The sequence below is a fragment of the Mesoplodon mirus genome (assembly GCF_964341445.2).
Source record: "Mesoplodon mirus genome assembly, chromosome: 8".
NCBI lineage: Eukaryota > Metazoa > Chordata > Mammalia > Artiodactyla > Ziphiidae > Mesoplodon > Mesoplodon mirus.
In genome coordinates this window covers 108,179,347-108,202,854 of record NC_138984.1, presented here as the reverse complement: position 1 = coordinate 108,202,854, position 23,508 = coordinate 108,179,347, and the positions used below count along the sequence as shown (strand labels likewise).

Here is a 23,508-nt window from a genome sequence, read left to right as displayed (position 1 = left end):
TATATATAATTATACTATATTTATACATATATATTCAAATGTAGAAGAAGGACATGAGAAACTCAGTAGTAGAATTTAATGAAATAGAAAGTAAAGATAAAATAAAGGGGTTTAGCCAAATAAACAGTTGGTTCCTTGAAAAAAAAAATTCACACTAGAATGTATAACAAACTTAATTTAAAAAGAGGACAAGCCCCCAAAGTATAAATAATAGGAAGAAGGCATAACTGCAAATTTTAAAATATTTTTTAAAATGCTATGTATAACCTATGTCAACAAATTTGAAAGCTTGAGTGAAATGGATAAATTCTAGATAAAAGAAATACCAGGTCTGATTTAAGAAACAGACAACCTGAATTGTTCCATAATATTGAGGAAATGGAATCAGTGTCTTAAAATGTATTCAAATCAGGCACAGGTAGTTTTTTAAAGGTGGATTCTACCAAATATTCAAAAGCCTTAGAAATTTAAAAATAAAGAACTTCTTTAAGCTGACAAAGGCATTAATCAAAAGTTTAGATAATATTACATAATCTATAGTGGAAAATTAGTACATTTGTTTTAAAAATAAGCATTGAGAAAATGAATCAGAATGAAGTAACTTGAATATGTGCAAAACCAAAGATGACAGTTTTTAAAAATTACCACCCAAGAAAGTAAAACAAGAAAAAAACCTTGATAGAGAGAGGCATCTTTTAGAATATTGTTGGTAAAAGAAAAGGTGAAAACTAGTGGTAGAAATTAAGAACTCTACAGAAAAAATATATTATCCACTCCTAATGGTGTCTCATTAGGGTGCTTCTAGGGATACTAGTTCTTAGGGAACTGTTAATAACACTCCTTAGAAACACTGCTCCTTTAGAATTCAAGGGAGTCACCTAATCCTTCACCATTCTTAAGCATCTATATCCTGGAAAATCCAAGATACTTATAAAGAACAAAATATGGTTGGCAATAGATTTACAAAATTACTATATGAGGAAAACAGACACTAGAATAAAAATTTTCCAATACATAAAGACATTTTTCCTGAAGAAAAACAATGATGAGGCAGAAGAATTCTATAAACAATACTCCAAAAAGAATGACTATTATTATCAAAAAGAATAAATTATTATCATTAAATAAGCATATGTAGACATAAAATTATCAAGTGAGAAATTCAAAACCTAGAAAAGGCCTCATAAAGTAGAAATAAAGTTGTAAACCAAAAAGTGACAGATTTCAGGAAGGAAATGGAAAAGATAATACAAAAAAATAACAGAAATAATTAATTGAAAGATGACCACTGGTAAATAGATATTTCTGAAAATGTACTAATGGATAGCAAGAAGACCCATAAAAACAGCCAATAGAAAGAAATAAAGTAGAAGGGATCTGATTTAAGTAGGTAAGACAAGGAAATAAGATCCACCTGATATTTAATTGGCATTTTTATAGAAGATAAGCAAAACATTGGAAGACAGGTAACATTTAAAACCATAATCCAATGACAAACCAGAACAACAAAAAAATGTTCTAGAAACACAGAGTATCTTTGGAGGGTGGTGGTGGTGGAAAAATATTATTAAAGGTATTAATATAAAGATGACATTTAAAGTTAAAATAAAACCTAACACTGGATTTCAAAACACTAAACAGACTACAAAAAGACTGCCTACAAAAATCTCATTAAACATAATATTCAAAATAAACATATAAAATATGATAGAGTTTTTAGAAGGGTATCAGTCATACCAATAAATGTAAATTGGCCTAACTTATGTCCCAAAATTTTAAAAATATTTTTTAGATTGGCTCATGAAACAGAATCCAGTTCAATCTTTTATGCAAAATATACATCTTAAACAAAATGATTCAGAAAGGCTAAAATCCTGATAACAAGAAGAGCTGCTTTCATGTTGCAAAGCATTAAGACCACCAAAAGAAGATGCTTTATAATGTTCAAGGCCACAAATCACAAGGAAGATATAATAGTCAATTGTCTGTATCTATGCCCCAGATAGATGGCTACCTTTATAAAACAGAAATGCCAGAAACTACTTAATATGTGGAAACCTTATTGTACCATTCATTCTCAGTTCAAACTGAGTCAAGTGGACAAAAAATTAAGTAAGGTTATAGATATAGCATATATAATGTGTGTATTTATGTATTTATGTTTGAACACATCTAAACAAGAGATATTATATATCTGTTTCAAATGTAGGTGGAACTTTGTCAAAAGTTGAACATTCATCAGGTCATCCATCTAAAAAGCTCCGTAAGTTCTACAAATTAGAAATTAAATAAAAGCATGCTATAATCACAAAGTAATATGCCTAGAAATCAATAATATATTTAACAGGTTTTCCAACTAAGTAGTTTTTAAAGTAAATCTAATTAAACAATTTACTGGAGAATTCAAGTCAAAATTCCAAAATTTATAAAATAATAATAAGAAAAAGAATGGCAACACTTTATATCAGAATATGTTGTCAGAATAAAAATCGTAACTTAGCAAACTTATAAAAATGAAAATGGAAGAATGAAATAAGTTGAATTTCCAACTCAAATAGAAAATTATCAGCAAAATGCAGCATACATTAGAAAAGTGGGAATGATTAAATTTGAAGCAGAAATGAAGTAGTTTAGAAATAGAAAAAGGTAGAACTAATAAGTGAAAAAATAATGTTTACCCTTTGAAATGCGTGCACACACACACACACACACACAGGAGACAAGACACACACTTATCCAATCAAAGAAAAAGAGGGAGAAAGCAAACTGGTATAAAATTAGAAGTGGCTAATGGGAAATAAACAAAGGGCATTTGAATAAATCGTAAGAGAATATTTTGCAGAACTCTGTGTCAACTCGTTTGAAAATTTAGATGAAATGAAAAATTTCATGAAGAAATACACTTAGAACTGTCCCCAGGAGAGATGCAGAGCTTAAACTGATTAATGACATAGAAGAAGCAGAATGTTATCAAAGAACTACACCACAAGTGAGCACCAGGCCCACATGATTTCATAAATAATCTTATTAGACTTTCAAAGGCAATGCCAACAAAATTTAAATTGTCTGTAGAATAGGTTTTCTTTGTAGTTGCTGTAAAAGCCTTTTACAAAATTTAGTACCTATTTCTGGTTAAAAAAACAAATATATATATATATATATATATATATATATATATATATATATATATATATATATATATGAATTGGGGATAATTTCTTAAAGTGATAAAACATGTATACCTCAGCCCAAAAGCCAATCTGGTGTCATTCCCATCAAGGTCAGGAGCAAGGGAGGATGCACACTATCTCCACTATTATGTAAAATGATTTGGGAGGTATTAGTTAATGAGACAAGAATAAACAACCAGCTGTAAGATTTGGAAAAAGCATTTAGTGAGACAGCACTAAACATTATTTAGCATACAGAAATCAATAGCTTTCATTATTTGCAAACAATAACCAATTAGAAGGTATAATGGAAGAGAGAGGCCTTTAGACAATAGCAGCAAAATATAAAATACTTAGTAATAAATATGAAAATGAAATTATATGAAATGTACAAAACCCATATGAGGACAACATTAAAACATTCTGGAAAGACATAAAGTAGACTTGAACAAATGGAAAAATATCTATGTTCTTCTAAAAAGTAACTGAAGATCATAAGATCAGTATTAATTATAAAATTAATAGTATCCCAATAAGATATTCCAGTAAGTTTTTATTTGCTTGAACTAGATATGCTTATTTTTAAGCTTCTTTGGGAAAATAAAAATGTAGTATTATCTAGGGAAATCCTAATAAAAAGAACAATGAGTGGGTGTGAGTCCTAAATAATATGGATGTTAAAAAAAATCTATAACTAAAATGTGTGGTATTGGGACGTGACTTAACAGAGATAAATGTATAGTATAGACAGTACAGAAATAGACTCAGGTACATATGAAAATTTCATATATAATAAAGGTGGCATTTCAAACCACTGAAAAAATAAAGTTTTTATAAAATCATTTTAGGAAAACTCAGTATCCCTTTAGGAAAAAGATAAAAGTAGTTCCAGACTACCACCATAACTCTAAAATGACAAAGCTCTAACTTTAAAAATTAAATCTTACCTGTACTAAGAGAAAACATCAGTAAATTCTTTGTAACCTTAGTTTGAAGAAAGCCTTTAAACTACGCATCATCACTTAGAAGTAATATAAGAATACGTTGGTAAACTTGATTTTATAAAGAACAGAAAAAAAATTGGGGTAAAATGCTATCATAACCAATGTCAACACAAAATGACAAACCAGGAGAATATATTTGTAGCATATACCTCACATAAATGGATATAAAGACACAAAGAGCTCTTAAGAAATAAATAAGACCAGAATACAAAGAAATCTGATCAAATAGATAACAGACAAACATTAACAGAGAGTCAGATAAAACAATTATGCAAATGGCTTATTATATATTATACATTATATGTATATATATAAGCATTTGTACATATATAGATAAATAGAGATGCTCAACTTTTCTTCCAAGCGAAATGCAAGATGGAAATACACTAATATACCTGTCATAAGTTGAGTGTCACAGGAAGCCAACTGTGAAAGAAAGATTAGCCTGCAGGCCAGGTATTACGGAGATCAGTAACTCTGGAAAGGAGGAAAAGAAAGCAACATTGGGCAGAAGAATTTGAGTGGCAGAGCCATCTGAATGAAGGTTTCAGCTAAGCCCACAGAGAGTTCTGCACTGGGAGAGCCCTTCGGAGAAGTCCCAAGTTAGAGCAAGAGGGCAGAGCTTCTATATCCCAATATTGATCAGGGCTGTTGAAAAGAGGTATGATCTTGGGTGAGGCCATTTTCTTCAGTTCAGGCCGTCCCCAGACTGACAGCTGAGGGCCTTCTTCCAGCAGGACTTCTAACTACTGGAGAGGTAGGTCCTTCCTTCTAGAAGGGAGTTCTGGTTGGTGTATCATAGCATCTACCACAGCAACATTTCTCACTTGTCAGATTAGCAAAAATTCAAACAATGAACAACGTGTTCTGTAACATGTTCATGGGAAGACTGTACTTTCAGGGATCATTTCTGTAGGTCATTATATGTCCATCGGAAAACAGGCACCTTATACATTACTGGTAGATGTGCAGAAGGGTACTTTCCCTATGGAGGAATATATCCTGAAGATATTTCCCTACACATTAAACCACAAACAAACATATACACAGGGTTAATCACTAAAGCATTATTTGAGATAATAATCACTATAGATTATTTGCATTATTGGAGGCTAGTTGAATGAAGTATAGTACACCCACACAAGGCAGAACTATTTTAGAATTAAAAAGAAGATGTTATATAACGATTGATATAGAGCACGTCCCACAATCTCTCTAATTTGTACATATATATGTAATTAGATTAGCATTTATATTTTTAGTAATCAAATATTAATTTTTAAATTATAAAAGTCTACCCCCAGAAAAGAAGGATAAATAAGAACCAAATGAAGAAAAGTTTTTTCTATGTGACGAGAATGGGGTGAGATCAAGACTTCTGTCAATGTATATATACACATATTTATACTTTATTTTTGACCATGTACATATTTTAAAATAAAAAGAATGAGGATATCAAAGCTTAAATTGAAATACTAAGAGAAGATAATGCACCTAAATGTAAATCAAACTGTTACGAATTTTAATTGAGGTGTGACTAAGAACACACACATACACCTACACACAGAGAACATATGGACATCTGTCTGGCTGCCTATCTATCTCCTCTGAAAAGGTCCAGAACTAATAACATTAGAGTAGTAATGAGCACACCTAAGCCCAGATCTTGATATCTAAATATCATAATCCAGTAGAAAATATTCCTTGGAGAAATTATTGATCATGGATATGGGAGATAAGAAGTGATCTTAGAACATCTTACTGTGCAGAAAACAAGGAAGTGCTCTAAAACTAACATAATCATTTCCAAAGAATAGAGAGGTTAGCTTGAAGGGGTCCCACTAACCAAAGTTTGTCAATTTCAGCATCATAAAGAATGACAACAACAACAACAAAATAACAGTAATGGAATGTAACACATCAGGTTAAAAATGTTTATAATAGTATGAGGAAGAGGGAGATAAAGAGAATGAACACATGTGAGGGGGAAAAAGTAGGGAAAGTTCTTTTTACAGACGAATACCACCTAATAAATATAGAATGGATGTTGGTTAGAAAATCACTTCCAAATGATAATTTGCTCAGGGAAAGGTCATGAATGGATGCCAAAACTACTGAGTGGAAAGTTCATGGAGGAAAAGCTATTCATGTAATGTGCAAGCGTCATCCCACTTTTAACTACAGGGCAAAATGTACTTTACAGTGAACATATATCAGTTACCTTGTAAACAGCATTGTTAAGAGTGGGAAGAAGTGTAATGGTGTGTCTCCTAATATGAAGCATAAGAGGTATCCAATATCGCCTATATAATATTCTTGCCAAAAATATTAGCCTAAATTATATCATTTTAAAAAATCAGATAAATCAAAAATGCTCTACGTATCAGATCACTGGACCAAGAGTCTTAAAAATGGTCAGTGTGGACTACCCTGGCGGTCCAGTGGTTAAGACTCCACGCTTCCAATGAAGGGGACACGGGTTCAGTCCCTGGTCAGGGAAATTCCACATGCCACATGCCACAGCAATCCCCACCCCCAAAATGGTCAATGTTGTAGAACTCAAGAAAAGATAGGACAACTTTTACTTTAAAAGAGACTAAAGAGGTGACAACCCAAAGCAATTATGTAGATAGGTAGATATGTAGATAGATAGAAAGATAGATATAGATATATAGATATGGAGATATTTGGGTTACTTAGGGCAGTGTGGAAATTAGAATACATACTATATATTTATATGATATTAATATTGTTATTCATAAGTATGATATGCAATTTGCTTATATGAGAAAATACTGTTAATTTTGAGAGATGTATACTGAAATATTTAGAGTTGGAATAGTCTGATGCTTTCAACTTCCTTTCATATGATTTAGCATATTAAGAAAGGGGGAGGGCAAATATTCAAAATGTTAATGTTTGGTGAATCTAGGTAACGGTTTTATGGGTATTCATGTACTATGCATTAACCTTTCTGTAGATTTGAATATTTTCTTAAAAATAAAGGAAGTGAATGAGATACAATTTCACACTCATTAGTTTGACAAAAAATTAGTCTGATGAAATTAACTGTTGGTGAGGAAGTGGAGAAAATGTGGAGCAACAGAAACTCACATTGCTAGTAGATTCTAAATCGGCACAACTTTGGAAAATAATGTCACTATTGAGTTAGGTAGGAGACATTTATCTTTTGACCAAGCAATCCCATTTATGTGTTCATCTCAAGAAAATCCTGCCACATGCACCGGGAGACATTAATAAAACTGTTCATAGACAACTTGTTTTTAAGAGCAAAAATTTGGAAAAACTCAAATGTCAAAAAATAAATAAATTTTACTGTATTCATACATACAATAAAATACCATATAGCAGTGAAAATAAACTATGGCTACAAGGGTCAATGTGATCTCAGAAATAAATTATTGATGATCTCATCAATAATGATGATATTTAATGATCTCAGAAATAAATTATTGAGTGAAAATAGCAAATCATATAGCAATGCACCTCTGTAAAGGTTAAAATAATATAACAGAATCTATTTGGAATGAAGTTTGTTTGAAATATTTTACTTAAAGCTTTCCAAACTGCATAGCTGTCTATCATTTAGATGAGAGTTAACAAGGTCCTGTGTCTGTACCAAATGCCCAGATGACTTCCTATGTCAAGATGATGATGCACACGTAATCCTCACCTGGAGATGTTTTTCTGAACGGTTTTCCTACAGCATAGGAATAAAGGCACTATCTTACCTACATCTATGTTTATGCGCATGTGGATATATTCTTAAGATTGAAAATTAGAAACTCAACATTAGCTGAGAACTAAAGAATTAAAAGTGACACAGGCGGTTTGTACTTTTGTGCTGACCAGAGATGCTATTTAAATAAGAAGAAAATCAATATATTTTATTTCTTTGCAGAGTAAAAGTGAGCAAATAACTGTGCGGCATCTGACATCAGGAAACTGGGAAGTGATAAAGATCCTGGCTTACGATGAAACGACGCAAAAAATGTGAGTGTTTTTGGTTCTCTAGTCAGGTTGGAAGTCACTGTTGTCAAAAGCAATCTTTTCTGCTAGATTTATATTTTGCTTACCATGGTCCTAGTCCAAGTAGCCTGGCCATGTAAAGAACAACCTTTTCTTTAAGATTCCTCCTATACTTCACGCAGAGAGATCCTTAGACAGTTGCACAGACACACGCACACACACACACACACACACACACACTCAGAGAGATTGAGAGAGATCATGGGAAAGTGTGACAATATTTTAAGAAAAAAATATGTGTTTCCCAAATGGATCAAGTCCTGCCGTTAAATAATAGAAGAGCTCTTGCCTGTTCTTTGACAGTTTGAAAATTCAGGTGAAAACTCGGTGTGGCAAAAATTGATTGGTGCCTGATGTTTGTGTTGTTTTCTTTCATCGGCAGTTACTTTCTGAGCACCGAGTCGTCTCCCAGAGGGAGGCAGCTGTACAGGTAAGCAATGTGAGAGGATCTTCCTGCACAGGTAGATTCCTCAGGGGCCATCTACACAGCATAATGATGGGATGGAGAAATCTGAAGTTTCATTTTTGGTATGGCTAGGAGACAACCAACTCAGTATGACAAAACCCCACACTCTTGGCCCAGTCCCTCAGCTCTGGACCACTGTGAACCTAAAGAGTTGGAACTGAAATGGAGACCATCGTATTCCTCCTTTATTTTTTCCCTCACTTGTTTTTACAGTCTCAAAATATCTTTTTTTTTTTTTTGAGGCTTCCTTTTCTCAACTACCCACATCACAGGCATTTACATATTTTTCCCAGTAGGCTTTTCTTGTGCTACGCCTCATTTATATTTTCAGGGCATTAATATTGTACACATGTTATGTATTCCCGAACAAAATAAAAGCATTGTGAACATTTAGTAGAGTGGATCAAGTGGCAGTTTCTCTCCCACCACCCCCCCTATAATGTGTATAATCCATTGATTGTTATTTAACCAGGAATGGTCCTTGCTTACTAAAATAAAGCAGTGGATGGGGACTATTTTTATCTGTCCAATTTTCCCGGATGAAAAGTTATATTCATAAAAGGGGTTAAGGTCATACCTATTTAGTATTAAAAATGTCTCCTCACTCAGAAAGCTTTCACCAGGACCTCCCAAGAATGATTTTTTTTTTTTGGTCTGGCAAGCAACTTACAATTATAGACTCATATACACGTTCTAATTTACATTTCACAGATCCATTTTTAAAGTGTTAAAACTGCCATGGCACATTCTCAGTGGAAATTCATCATGTTTGAAGAAGTGTCACCAACGATTCTTACCAAGTAGCCCAGACTTTCCCTTGAGAGTAAAAATGCATGTTTCAAGTACCTTAACTCTCTCTAATTCATCCACACACTCTTATTTATGCATAAATTGTTTTCATCTGAAGCCAGTCTCTCCTTTTTATCACATATCCCAATATGTCATCTTCACATTCTTTGTTTTTTTTCTCTTAGAGTCTGGAACACATGTTCTCAATTCTAATGGCTTCCAAAAGAAGAACAGCTGTTTATTTAAAGAGAATGATTCTAATTTTGGTTTAGTGGTCTTGGTTAAAGTAATGGTCACTTTCTCTTTTTGGTTACCTGAAGCTTATCTTTCTTGAAACTTATACTGTGGTTAATATTGGCAGTCAAGAACAATCCTTTAGAGATGTGGAAATACTGGACTGATGTTTTATTTTTCTCATTTTGTAAAACTCTTAACGAAAAATGACAGTGTCAGAAAATTAGACTCATCTAAGTTCAGCTAGTAGAGCTGCCTCATCCTCTCTCTCCTCCCTTTATTAGCCTAAAATGTGATTTGAATCACAGTGAGTTCTTAGATTTGTGTGCTTGTCTTATGTCCCCAGTGACTGAGGCAGAGCAGTACAAAAGTCAATATATCTATGACCTGTACTAGTGCAGAGGGCTGTGTTATAAAGAAAATATAGTACCGATAAATCTCCCTTTAAATGGCTCATCAAGTGCCAGTTTGCTTGACTGTAAGATAATCTTAGTGTTTGACCCAGAAAACTCAATCATTGTCTTGTCCAGGCTATAAAAATAATAATTGGTTGATCTAAGTTATGGGATTAGATGCTTCTGCAGAATCAGAACTACTACCTATTCAGTGTCATTATTTTGTCCAAAATGTGCTTTTCTCTATTTTAGTAATTTCATAATCCAAATAATGAGAAAATACCAACATAATTTTTAGGAAACTTGGATCTGAAAAATTATATGGAAGAGTAGAGAGAGAAAAGGTTTTAAATTCTAGTTATGTCACTAAATAGCTGTGACTAATAGTGACTGGCACACATTCAGTTTCTGTGGTGATAGTTGTGCAACATTGTGAATGTAATTAATGACATTGAACCATATACTTGAAAAATGGTTAAAATGTTGAATGTTGTTTTACGTATATACCACAATTTAAAAGAAAAAAAAATGGGTATGATTTGTCATAATGGTGAAACTAGCTAATGTGTTTAAGTGCCTAGTATATTAATCACCTTGACTAGGAAAGGAAAATTTTGGAATATGAGCCCAAAATGTTTCAAATGTGAAGCTGTGACTTTGTAAACTATACTATACTATACCATGTGTTTTGTTCCAAAATGAAATTGAGAATATTTTGTCCAGCCAAGTTTTAAAAAATGTATCATCAACAGTGTTTTCATTTAGCAGCATAGATAATTTACAATTAATCTCTATTTACAAAATAAATGAATCTATACATGAAATTTAACTTTGGGTTAATATTTCAACCCCTCTAACCTTAAGCACCATTGTTTGTAAAATAAAGAGATGAGTGCTTTTCTCTTTATCTGTCTCCTTGATGTCTCAAAGTATGTATGAGCATTAACATTATATATATTATCATACAAAAATAGCTTTTCTTTTCCAAAAATTCAGTGCAGCTATTTAGTGGGAAAAATCTGGCACTAATATCAAAATCTAATGTTGAATTTAGGAAATCATGAGCTTTTTATATGTGTGTGACTTGTGAAAACATTAGTTCTTGCAACTAATATTATTGTTGGTGACTTTATGCTTGTCTCTGTGGGTAATTTCTTTTAAGACTTTACAAAGAAATATCTATAAAAATATAAATAAGAATGTTATATTGCATCCTGTGAAAATCAGTTTCTTTGTAAGCATACATACATATTACATTCATATAGGTGTACATAATTTTAATTTTATTACAGAGAAGAAAAATGAGTATGTCTTAACATTAGTAATGGGAATTGACTTTGTTTGCATTTTTATGGTAAGTCATAATTTACAAGGAACCTCAGCTAAGTAATGCTGTAGCTTCTTTGTTTATGTCAATATTTAAATATAGATACCACACATTCAAGGACCTGGAATGGTAGCATTTCTAACTTTCTTTTTCTTTCCCCAGTGCTTCTACTGAAGGATTATTGAATCGTCAATGCATTTCATGTAACTTTATGAAAGAACAATGTACATATTTTGGTGCCAGTTTTAGTCCCATGAATCAACATTTCTTATTACTCTGTAAAGGTAATAGATGATTTCTGATAAAATTTATTTTATTCATTTTATTTGATCAGTATCTGTTACTATCATTAATAATGATTACCCTAGCTGTATGATTTGATATTCTTAGTTTATGTAAGTTTTTGTTAAAAAGTTATAAATTAGGGGTTAATTGAGATAGAAATTGTATCCATTACTTTATTTAAAAGACAGAAATTGGGAGTAAGTCAATATGTGCACATACACATGATCAATAAGTGCTGTTTGACATGGACCTTTTAAAAAAGTGAATAAACATATTTACATCAGCAAAGTCAAGCTAGAATAATAAACTAATTTACCTAGACATTAGGAAAAGCAATAGTTTCCTTATTAAAATAATGGCTTGGTTGTTAAGAAATTTAGGATCTATAGAAATTTAATTCCCAGGGTCTAGTCCCCTTAAATTTTGAGAAATTATGTTCACCCCAATTATTTCTTCTATCTGGTAACAGTATGCTATAGCCTTACATAGTAGTATGGTAACTCTAGGTTGTACTGATAGGAATCATTGTCCCTTTAATAGGATACTGTATTTCCCAGAGATGAAATGGGAGATGTCCTCTTATAATGTTATGGATTGAGTGCTACTGCTTCAGCTGGTACCTTACACATTCGTGTTTTAAGACACCATGAGGAAGAGACCAATACTTTTCAGTTATTTTCCTCTTGACATCTGAAATAAAGTAATCAAAAAAGAGAAGTACTTGTTGGATGACACCAGAGAAAAACCATTAGACCCCTAGACAGAGTTCCTTAGAGAAGTGAAGTTTTAAGATAACATCTTATGGTTACACTTGAATTATCCAGTATATTTGAAATAATTAACAATTCCAGTTAATGTATTTTTAAAAGTAATATATAATTAGTTCCAAGTTTTAATTTATCTTGTGGGTGAAATTTTTTTTTGCTTTTATTTTTCAAAATTTTAGAATTTTATTTTATTTATTTTTTTATACAGCAGGTTCTTATTATTTATCTGTTTTATGCATATTAATGTATATATACATGTCAATCCCCATCTCCCAGTTCATCCCACCACCGCCACCCCCCCACCACTTTCCCCCCTTGGTGTCCATACGTTTGTTCTCTACATCTGTGTCTCTATTTCTGCCCTGCAAACCGGGCTCTAGAGCACAGCCTCAGTAGTTGTGGTGCACGGATTTGGTTGCTCCGTGGCATGTGGGATCTTCCCAGACCAGGGCTTGAACCCTTGTCTCCTGCATTGGCAGGTGGATTCTTAACCACTGTGCCAAAATACCTCTAATATACATGCATTCTTTCTTTCTTGGCTAAGTGGTAATAGAATTTAATCTTGGATGAGTGGATGAGGGTTGTGAATCAACTTTCTGAACATCAGTGACGATTCTATAAAAGACTAGATAAAAAGAGAGTAGAGTGCATAAGATTGGCTAAAACCATAGAACTATAGAAGTATAGGGCATTTTGGAGAAGGGAGAATTGTAACAGTAATCCTGCAAATAGTTTCTTTCCCCGTATATTCTTACTTCTCTGAATAAAATATCCATAGAAAGGAATGAAATCTAATAATCGGGTTTCTGTTTCATTATGTTTTAACTATGAAATGCTTATATTTGGAAAAAAGAACTCTATCATGTAATCTTCCAGTAGTTATTACTTAGATGTCTTTAAAATGTTTATACATACATTTCTAAAATTTAGGTCCAGGGGTTCCAGTGGTCAGCCTACATGGCACGGACAACCCAGCAAGTAAGTACATGAACACAACATCATGGTTGGCATTGGTCCTTAGTATTATATTATTTATTCTGACTGTTGTACTCTATAGAGCCTTCTTCAAAGGAGGCCCCAGCCTGGAGAAAGTAGCATAGGCACCATCAACTTGACCTTGTGTGTGTAAGAGAAACATTAAAGCAAATGGTTTGAGCCATGTTACAATTGGAGTTGGTTCTTATATGCCTGAAATAGGCTATCTACTGAATCTTAATGGAATGAGGAGTGATTGATGAGACTCATTTAGATATATTTCAGCCTACTGGCCCCTTATATTCTGGCTCATTCTTTCTTGAGCCTCATATAGATTATTCCTCCAGAGCAACAAATTTGCTTTTGGGAAAAATTATTCAATTGTCCATCATCTGTTGAGTGAGGACTTACTTTATCAGGCAATATGACAGAGACTGGGTGTTCATTGCTAGTAAGATGCGGTCAGTGTGTTTAAGAACTTTAATAGTAGAGTGTATAAATACAAACATGGCTGAGCTGATCTTAAAAATGAATAGCCAGGTTGCTTCCTGCCTCCATGTTTCCTTCTTTTCATCTATCCTTCTTTTCCTTCTTTCATTTAAAAACTTTATTTAATCAACACTCTCATGCTCTAATGATTTACCATAATCTAGTAAATGAGGCTTATATTTATTAACATATTTACTCCTCAGAACACCCCCGATGTTGTTAATTTTATTATCCTCTTTTAACAGATGAGGGAACTGAGCCACAAAGAGGTTAAAAAACTTGGCTAGAGTCACTCTAATGTAATAGGTGGCAGAGCCAGGAATCAAATAAGATCGTCTGACTCCAGAATAGGGTTTATTATCACTACCATACAATGGCAGCTCATTCTACTGTGTTTTTGTCTGTCTCATCACATACTTAGGTTTAAGTAGTACCCTTACTTAAATGCTTTGACTTAAAGGAGAGACAGGAATAAAAGTAAAATGTTGAATGACAAATATCATTTTTAGAGGACACAGAAAGACCTTTTATACTCTTCAAATACCACCATATGGAGACTTCCTGCCTATTCTAGAGAAAGACAAAACTCCTAAATAGTTATGGAGTTCTGTGTGGTTGGAAATCAGTTAGCACATCTTTTAGTTTCTTCTTAGTGTAAATCCTAAAGTGGTTATGGTAAGCAAATTAAATCTGTTGAATATTAACACTAATGGCAACAATAATGATAACAAATACAGTTTATTTGATAAAATAGAAATAAGGTTGAATTTCACAGATAGAAATATTAGTGTATAAAGTGAGTCCACCACATACCTTTTGTGGATATAATCTCATAGAATCAATTTCCTTGTAAAAAAAATAGCAAATGAATTTTCTGTGAGGATGAGATACATTTGCAACATAGGAGACACTCAATAAACAGCAACTATTTGTGTTACATTGCATATTCTGCCAAAATGATATATTTTTTAAATCCTCAACCTGACTTTAATTAATTTCATTCTAGTGTTAAAAGGCAATGTTGTTTTCTAATAACTTTTGTTGCAAATCGTGACACACTTTCCTCTGAGGGAAATCTTTCTGATTTTCTCATTTATAAGTGAATTCTGATAGTCTCAGGATCAAGAAAAACAAAAAGGGCTGTGAACAGTGATCAGGTGCTTAATTTTCTTTTCAAAAGACAATTATTTATTGAGATAAAATTTACATTTGATTACAAGTAAATCTTTGGGTTAATGGATCTTCAGGTTAATATTCATTAAACTAATGAATCAGTCATAACTCATTTTGGGGCCACACGAAGTAGAATAAAGCATGAAAAGTGTATTGAAAAATGAAAATTTTTAACAAACATGGAAAACCTTTAAACCACCAGTTATCAAAGAAATGCAAAGTAAAACACTGCCAAGTAATTTTTCCTAACAAATTAATAACATCAAAAAATTTACATTGCGAATGAGGATATAATGAGGCTCTCACAAAATGCTGGTAGAAATATAAATTACAGCAAATCTTTTGGAAAAAAATAACTCAACCATAAGCATTAAATCCTTTATATCTATTTACCCTATATTTTTCCTTTTAATAGTTTATACTGAAGAGATATTTAATTATAATGTGATGGATTGAGTGCTACTGCTTCAGCTGGTACCTTACACATTCATGTTTTAAGACACCATGAGGAAGAGACCAATACTTTTTCTTTTTAGTTATTTTTCTCTTGACATCTGAAATAAAGTAACCAAAAAAGAGAAGTAATCAAAAAAGAGAGAAAACTATAACCATGCTACTGATGCTAGTGAAAAAACATAATAAAAATAATAAAAGGGGGTGATTTGTAAATAAACTTTAATGGAATACTGATTTGTGCCCTGAATATCTTCCATTTGTCTCTTCAGAGCCACTCTTAACTGTTATTCTCTCCCATGGTCTCTACTCCAGCAGGAGTTTGTCCTGATGACTTAAGTTCTGCTGCCATTTGGCTGCCAATTGGATCCAGCTAAAGTGAATCCTATAGGTAACTGAAGAGAGGCAGAAAAGTGACTTTGGAGTCTGTATTTCTCCAGTGCTATCCCTGTGGAGTCACCTAAGCTGCTCTGACTCTTGGGTGAAGGTCACTGTGGATCTTTCATGCAACCAACTCCAAGTAACTGCTCTCTCCTCTTGACCTGCTGGCCTAGCCCTTGCCATAAGCCCTGGGTTATGGTACTACCCCTTATGACCTCCCTGCCCTTTGTCCTATATTTGTAAATACTCCTTTATTAAAATTTCATCAAATTGTTCTAATAGAGTTCTAATAGAGTTCCCCACTAGGATTAAAAATAAAAATACGTTTTAAAAAGTCAATTCTTCAAAACTGTTTAAGCTATACTTCTAAGTGATTAAGGAGTTCAAATATTTATGCCACTTAAACAAAATTATTTGAAAATGCATATTAAAATTCCAGAAGACAATATTTGCAAACAGTAAAAGTCTTGTATTTGCCTGGCAGCCTTTCAGTTGATTTTTTGTTCTTTTTTCTTAAGTATTTTCCTTATGTTCTATAATGAATATATATTACCTTTATAATGAAAAAGAAACCCTCCATTAAAATGTTCAGTGACGAGATTGGTTCAAGATGGCAGAATAGAAGGACATGCTCTCACTCCCTCTTTCGAGAATACCAGAATCACAACTAACTGCTGAACAGTCATCGACAGGAAGACATTGGAACTCACCGAAGAAGATACCCCACATCCAAAGACAAAGGAGAAGCCTCAGTGAAATGGTAGGAAGGGCACAATCACAATAAAATCAAATCTGATAACTGCTGGGTGGGTGACTCACAAACTGGAGAACACTTATACTACAGAAGTCCACCCACTGGAGTGAAGGTTCTGAGACCCACGTCAGGCTTCCCAACCTGGGGGTCTGGCAATGGGAGGAGGAATTCCTAGAGAATCAGACTTTGAAGACTAGCAGGATTTGATGCAGGACTTCGACAGCACTGGGGCACACACAAAGTAGTGTGTGCATTGGAACCCAGGGGAAAGAGCAGTGACCCCGTAGGAGACTGAACCAGACCTACCTGCTAGTGTTGGAGGGTCTCCTGCAGAGGCAGGGGGTGGCTGTGCCTCACTGTGAGGACAAGGACACTGGCAGCAGAAGTTCTGGGAAGTACTCCTTGGTGTGAGCCCTCCCGGAGTCCACCATTAGCTCCAACAAACAGCCCAGCTAGGCTCCAGTGTTAGGTCACCTCAGGCCAAACAACCAACAGGAAGGGAACCCAGCCCCACCCATCAGCAGACAAGTGGATTAAAGTTTTACTGAGCTCTGCCCACCAGAGCAACATCCAGCTCTACCCACCACCAGTCTCTGCCATCAGGAAACTTGCACAAGCCTCATAGATAGCCTCATCCACCAGAGGGCAGACAGCAGAATCAAGAAGAATTACAATCCTGCAGCCTATGGAACAAAAACCACATTCACAGAAAGATAGACAAGATGAAAAGGCAGAGGGCTATGTTCCAGATGAAGGAACAAGATAAAACCCCAGAAAAACTAAATGAAATGGAGATAAGCAATCTTCCAGAAAGAGAATTCAGAATAATGATAGTGAAGATGACCCAGGACCTCAGAAAAAGAATGGAGGCAAAGATCGAGAAGATGCAAGAAATGTTTAACAAAGACCCAGAAGAATTAAAGAACAAAAAAACAAAGATGAACAATACAATAACTGAAATGAAAACTACACTAGAAGGAATCAATAGAAGAATAACTGAGGCAGAAGAATGGATAAGTGACCTGGAAGACAGAATGGTGGAATTCACTGCTGTGGAACAGAATAAAGAAAAAAGAATGAAAAGAAATGAAGACAGCCTAAGAGACCTCTGGGACAACATTAAACACAACAACATTCACGTTATAGGGGTCCCAGAAGGAGAAGAGAGAGAGAAAGAACCTGAGAAAATATTTGAAGAGATTATAGTCAAAAACTTCCCTAACATGGAAAAGGAAGTAGCCACCCAAGTCCAGGAAGTACAGAGAGTGCCATATGGGATAAATCCAAGGAGAAACACAGTGAGACACATAGTAATCAAACTGGCAAAAATTAAAGACAAAGAAAAATTATTGAAAGCAGCAAGGGAAAAATGACAATTACATACAAGGGAACTCTGATAAGGTTAACAGCTGATTTCTCAGCAGAAACTCTACAAGCCAGAAGGGAGTGGCATGCTATACTTAAAGTGATGAAAGGGAAGAACCTACAACCAAGATTACTCTACCCAGCAAGGACCTCATCCAGATTCGATGGAGAAATCAAAAGCTTTACAGACAAGCAAAAGCTAAGAGAATTCAGCCCCACCAAACCAGCTCTACAACAAATGCTAACAGAACTCCTCTAAGTGGAAAACACAAGAGAAGAAAAGGACCTACAAAAACAAACCCAAAACAATTAGGAAAATGGTCATAGGAACATACATATCGATAATTACCTTAAACGTGAATGGATTAAATGCTCCAACCAAAAGACACAGGCTTGCTGAATGGATACAAAGACAAGACTCCCTATATATGCTGTCTACAAGAGACCCACTTCAGACCTAGGGACACATACAGACTGAAAGTGAGGAGATGGAAAAAGATATTCCACGCAAATGGAAATCAAAAGAAAGCTGGAGTAGCAATACTCATATCAGATAAAATAGACTTTAAAAATAAAGAATGTTACAAGAGACAAAGAAGGACACTACATAATGATCAAGGGATCAATCCAAGAAGAAGATATAACAATTGTAAATATTTATGCACCCAACATAGGAGCACCTCAATACATAAGGCAAATACTAACAGCCATAAAAGGGGAAATCGACAGTAACACACCCATAGTAGGGGACTTCAACACCCCACTTTCACCAATGGACAGATCATCCAAACAGAAAATTAATAAGGAAACACAAGCTTTAAATACCACAATAGACCAGATAGATTTAATTGATATTTCTAGGACATTCCATCCAAAAACAGTAGATTTTACTTTCTCTCAAGTGTGCATGGAACATTTTCCATGATAGATCATATCTTGGGTCACAAATCAAGCCATAGTAAATTTAAGAAAATTGAATTCATATCAAGCATCTTTTCTGACCACAACGCTATGAGATTAGAAATCAATTACAGGGGAAAAAATGTAAAAAACACAAACACATGGAAGCTAAACAATACGTTACTAAATAACCAAGAGATCACTGAAGAGATCAAAGAGGAAATCAAAAAATACCTAGAGACAAATGACAATGAAAACATGCTGATGCAAAACCTATGGGATACAGCAAAAGCAGTTCCAAGAGGGAAGTTTATAGCTATACAAGCCTACCTCAAGAAACAAGAAAAATCTCAATTAAACAATCTAATGTTACACCTAAAGGAACTAGAGAAAGAAGAACAAACAAAACCCAAAGTTAGCAGAAAGAAGGAAATCATAAAGATCAGAGCAGAAATAAATGAAATAGAAACAAAGAAAACAATAGCAAGAATAAATAAAACTAAAAGCTGGTTCCTTGAGAAAGAAAACAAAATTGATAAACCATTAGCCAGACTCATCAAAAAAAGAGGGAGAGGACTCAAATCAATAAAATTAGAAATGAAAAAGGATAAGTTACAACAGACACTGCAGAAATACAAAGCATCCTAAGAGACTACTACAAGCAACTCTATGCCAATAAAATGGACAACCTGGAAGAAATGGACAAATTCTTAGAAAGGTATACCCTTCCAAGACTGAACCAGGAAGAAATAGAAAATATGAACAGACCAATCACAAGTAATGAAATTGAAACTGTGATTAAAAATCTTCCAACAAACAAAAGCCCAGGACCAGATGGCTTCACAGTTGAATTCTATCAAACATTTAGAGAAGAGCTAACACCCATCCCTCTCAAACTCTTCCAAAAAAATTGCAGAGGAAGGAACACTCACAATCTCATTCTATGAGGCCACCATCACCCTGATACCAAAACCAGACCAAGATACTACAAAAAAAGAAAATTACAGACCAATATCACTGATGAATATAGATGCAAAAATCCTCAACAATATACTAGCAAAAAGAATCCAACAACACATTAAAAGGATCATAACCACGTTCAAGTGGGATTATCCAAGGGATGCAAGGATTCTTCAATATATGCAAATCAATCAATGTGATACACCATATTAACAAATTGAAGAAAAAAACCATATGATCTTCTCATTAAATGCAGAAAAAGCTTTTGACAAAATTCAACACCCATTTATGATAAAAACTCTCCAGAAAGTGGGCATAGAGGGAACTTACCTCAACATAATACAGGCCATATATGACAAACCCACAGCAAACATCATTCTCAATGGTGAAAAACTGAAAGCAATTCCTCTAAGATCAGAAACAAGACAAGGATGTCCACTGTCTCCACTATTATTCAACATAGCTTTGGAAGTCCTAGCCATGGCAATCAGAGAAGAAAAAGAAATAAAAGGAATACAAATTGGAAAAGAAGCAGTAAAATTGTCACTGTTTGCAGATGACATGATGCTATACATGGAGAATCCTAAAGATGCCACCAGAAAACTGCTAGAGCTAATCAATGAATTTGGTAAAGTAGCAGGATACAAAATTAATGCATAGAAATCTCTTGCATTCCTATACACTAATGATGAAAAATCTGAAAGAGAAATTAAGGAAACACTTCCATTTACCCTTGCAACAAAAAGAATAAAATACCTAGGAATAAACCTACCTAAGGAGACAAAAGACCTGTAAGCAGAAAACTGTAAGACACTGATGAAAGAAATTAAAGATGATACCAACAGATGGAGAAATATACCATGTTCTTGGATTGGGAGAATCAATATTGTGGAAATGACTATACTACCCAAAGCAATCTACAGGTTCAATGCAATCCCTATCAAATTACCAATGGCATTTTTTACAGAACTAGAACAGAAAATCTTAAAATTTGTATGGAGACACAAACGACCTCGAATAGCCAAAGCAGTCTTGAGGGGAAAAAACGGAGCTGGAGGAATCAGACTCCCTGACTTCAGACTGTACTACAAGCTTCAATAATCAAGACAATATGGTACTGACACAAAAACAGAAATATAGACCAATTGAACAAGATGGAAAGCCCAGAGATAAACCCACGCACCTATCATCAACTAATCTATGACAAAGGAGACAATGATATACAATGGAGAAAAGACGGTCTCTTCCATAAGTGGCGCTGGGAAAACTGGACAGCTACATGTAAAAGAATAAAATTAGAACACTCCCTAACACCATACACAAAAGTAAACTCAAAATGTATTAGAGACCTAAATGTAAGACCAGGCACTATAAAACTCTTAGGGGAAAACATAGGAAGAACACTCTGACATAAATCACAGCAAGATCTTTATTGATCCATCTCCTAGAGTAATGGAAATAAAAATAAAAATAAATAAATGGGACCTAATGAAGCTTAAAAGCTTTTGCACAGCAAAGGAAACCATAAACAAGATGAAAAGACAACCCTCAGAATGGGAAAAAATATTTGTCAATGAATCAACGGACAAAGGCTTAATCTCCAAAATATATAAACAGCTTATGCGGCTCAGTATTAAAAAAACAATCAACCCAACCCCAAAATGGGCAGAAGACCTAAATAGACATTTCTCCTAAGAAGACATACAGATGGCCAACAGACATATGAAAAGCTGCTCAACATCACTAACTGTTGAGAAATACAAATCAAAACTACAATGAGGTATCACCTCACACCAGTTAGAATGGGTATCATCAGAAAATCTACAAACAACAAATGCTGGAGAGGGTGTGGAGGAAAGGGAACCCTCTTGCACTGTTGGTGGGAATGTAAATTGATACAGCCACTATGGAGAACAGTATGGAGGTTCCTTAAAAAACTAAAAATAGAATTACCATATGACCCAGCAATCCCACTACTGGGCATATACGCAGATAAAACCATAATTCAAAAAGACACATGCACCTCAATGTTCATTGCAGTCCTATTTACAATAGCCAGGTCATGGAAGCCACCTAAAAGCCCATTGGCAGTCGAATGGATAAAGAGTATGTGGTACATATGTACAATGTAATATTACTCAGCCATAAAAAGGAACGAAATTGGGTCATTTGTAGAGACGTGGATGCATCTAGAGACTGTCATACAGAGTGAAGTAAGTCAGAAAGAGAAAAACAAACATCGTATATTAATGCATATATGTGGAACCTAGAAAATTATACAGGTGAACCAGTTTGCAGAGGAGAAATTGAGACACAGAAGTCGAGAAAAAACGTATGGACACCAAGGGGGAAAAGCAGCGGGGGTTCAGGGTGGGTGGTGTGATGAATTGGGAAATTGAGACTGGCATGTATATACTGATGTGTATAAAATATATGACTAATAAGAACCTGCTGTATAAAAAAATAAATAAAATTAAATTTTAAAAATGTTCAGTGACTAGGAAAGGATATATATATATAAAATTTTACTTAGTATTTCAGAAGTCCTTTGTGTCATATTGCTATCTTTTCTTTTCCTCTTTTTATATTTTCATTTTTTTCTTTCTCCTTAATTTTTAGTCTCTTCCCTTTCTTCCTTTCTCTCCATTGCACCTCCTTCTCATCCCTCCTTATACTTCCTCTCTAATATTTTCTCATCTCTCCCTTTCTTCCTTCTTCCTAATTTTCTGTTCTCATTTTAATCCTCTTTTCCTCCTCAATCCCACAATTAAAATCATGTCTTAACACTACCTTGTCTTCATAATGTTTCACAAAAAACTATGATTGAAAAATATTTTCTGAATTTATCATGAAGAAACTTCTGTGTGCTTTTGAAAATGGCTTTATTTTCTTCTGTATTTTTTCCCTTAAATATAATTTTATTTCTCTGTGACCATGGGTTGATTTTGTTTTTTTACCATGAGCAAATGAATACCTTTGATTTAGAAGTAGAAAATTTTCAACTACCTCTTATCTCATGTAATTTATTTTTTCCCATTCATTTTTGATAATAAAGAGAAGCCATGAGAAATTATTAGTATATTACTTTCATATTGCTGCCTCTAGCTGTATTTATTCATTAACTTATTCAGTTAACTAGTCACTGTAATACAATAAACTATTGATCACTTTTAAAAATATTTATCCAACAAGATGCTCTCTAATAAGTTATAAAGGTAAAAATTTAATGGGCTTTAATCTCTAAAAATTGCTGCCTATGTCATTAAATATCAGGTGATATTGGTTTCTAAATATAAGAAGAACACTTTTATCCACAATTAAGTGCATTAAGTGCATTTTTATGACAAATCTTACATTATAAATGCTGAATCCTTAATGAAAGTGTATAAAGTTGAAGTATTCACATTTTAACTTCTATAATTGAATATTTTGGATAGATTCTTTGAAAATATGCTATTATTTAAATAATCTGAAATTTCTTTTATCAGGGAGATAGAAGAAATCTCTGAGAACATCTAATTCCCCAAATTTGTATTATAGAGGACGACAGTTATTTACAAGAGAGGTGGTT

The 23,508-nt window shown here is 33.8% G+C and overlaps 1 protein-coding gene across 5 annotated transcripts in view; it reads left to right on the top strand.

The window, feature by feature from the left end:
* DPP10 (dipeptidyl peptidase like 10) overlaps positions 1-23,508 on the top strand; it is a gene marked incomplete at both ends in the record, with an annotated part of 1,314,496 nt that overhangs the window by 1,250,133 nt on the left and 40,855 nt on the right. For all 5 annotated transcript variants that reach the window (XM_082631553.1, XM_082631552.1, XM_082631551.1 and 2 more), the window contains 4 exons: positions 8,097-8,188; positions 8,607-8,654; positions 11,598-11,719; positions 13,418-13,465. In XM_082631553.1, coding sequence (XP_082487679.1) covers positions 8,097-8,188; positions 8,607-8,654; positions 11,598-11,719; positions 13,418-13,465 — 310 coding nt within the window. The remainder of the gene's footprint in view (positions 1-8,096; positions 8,189-8,606; positions 8,655-11,597; positions 11,720-13,417; positions 13,466-23,508) is intronic.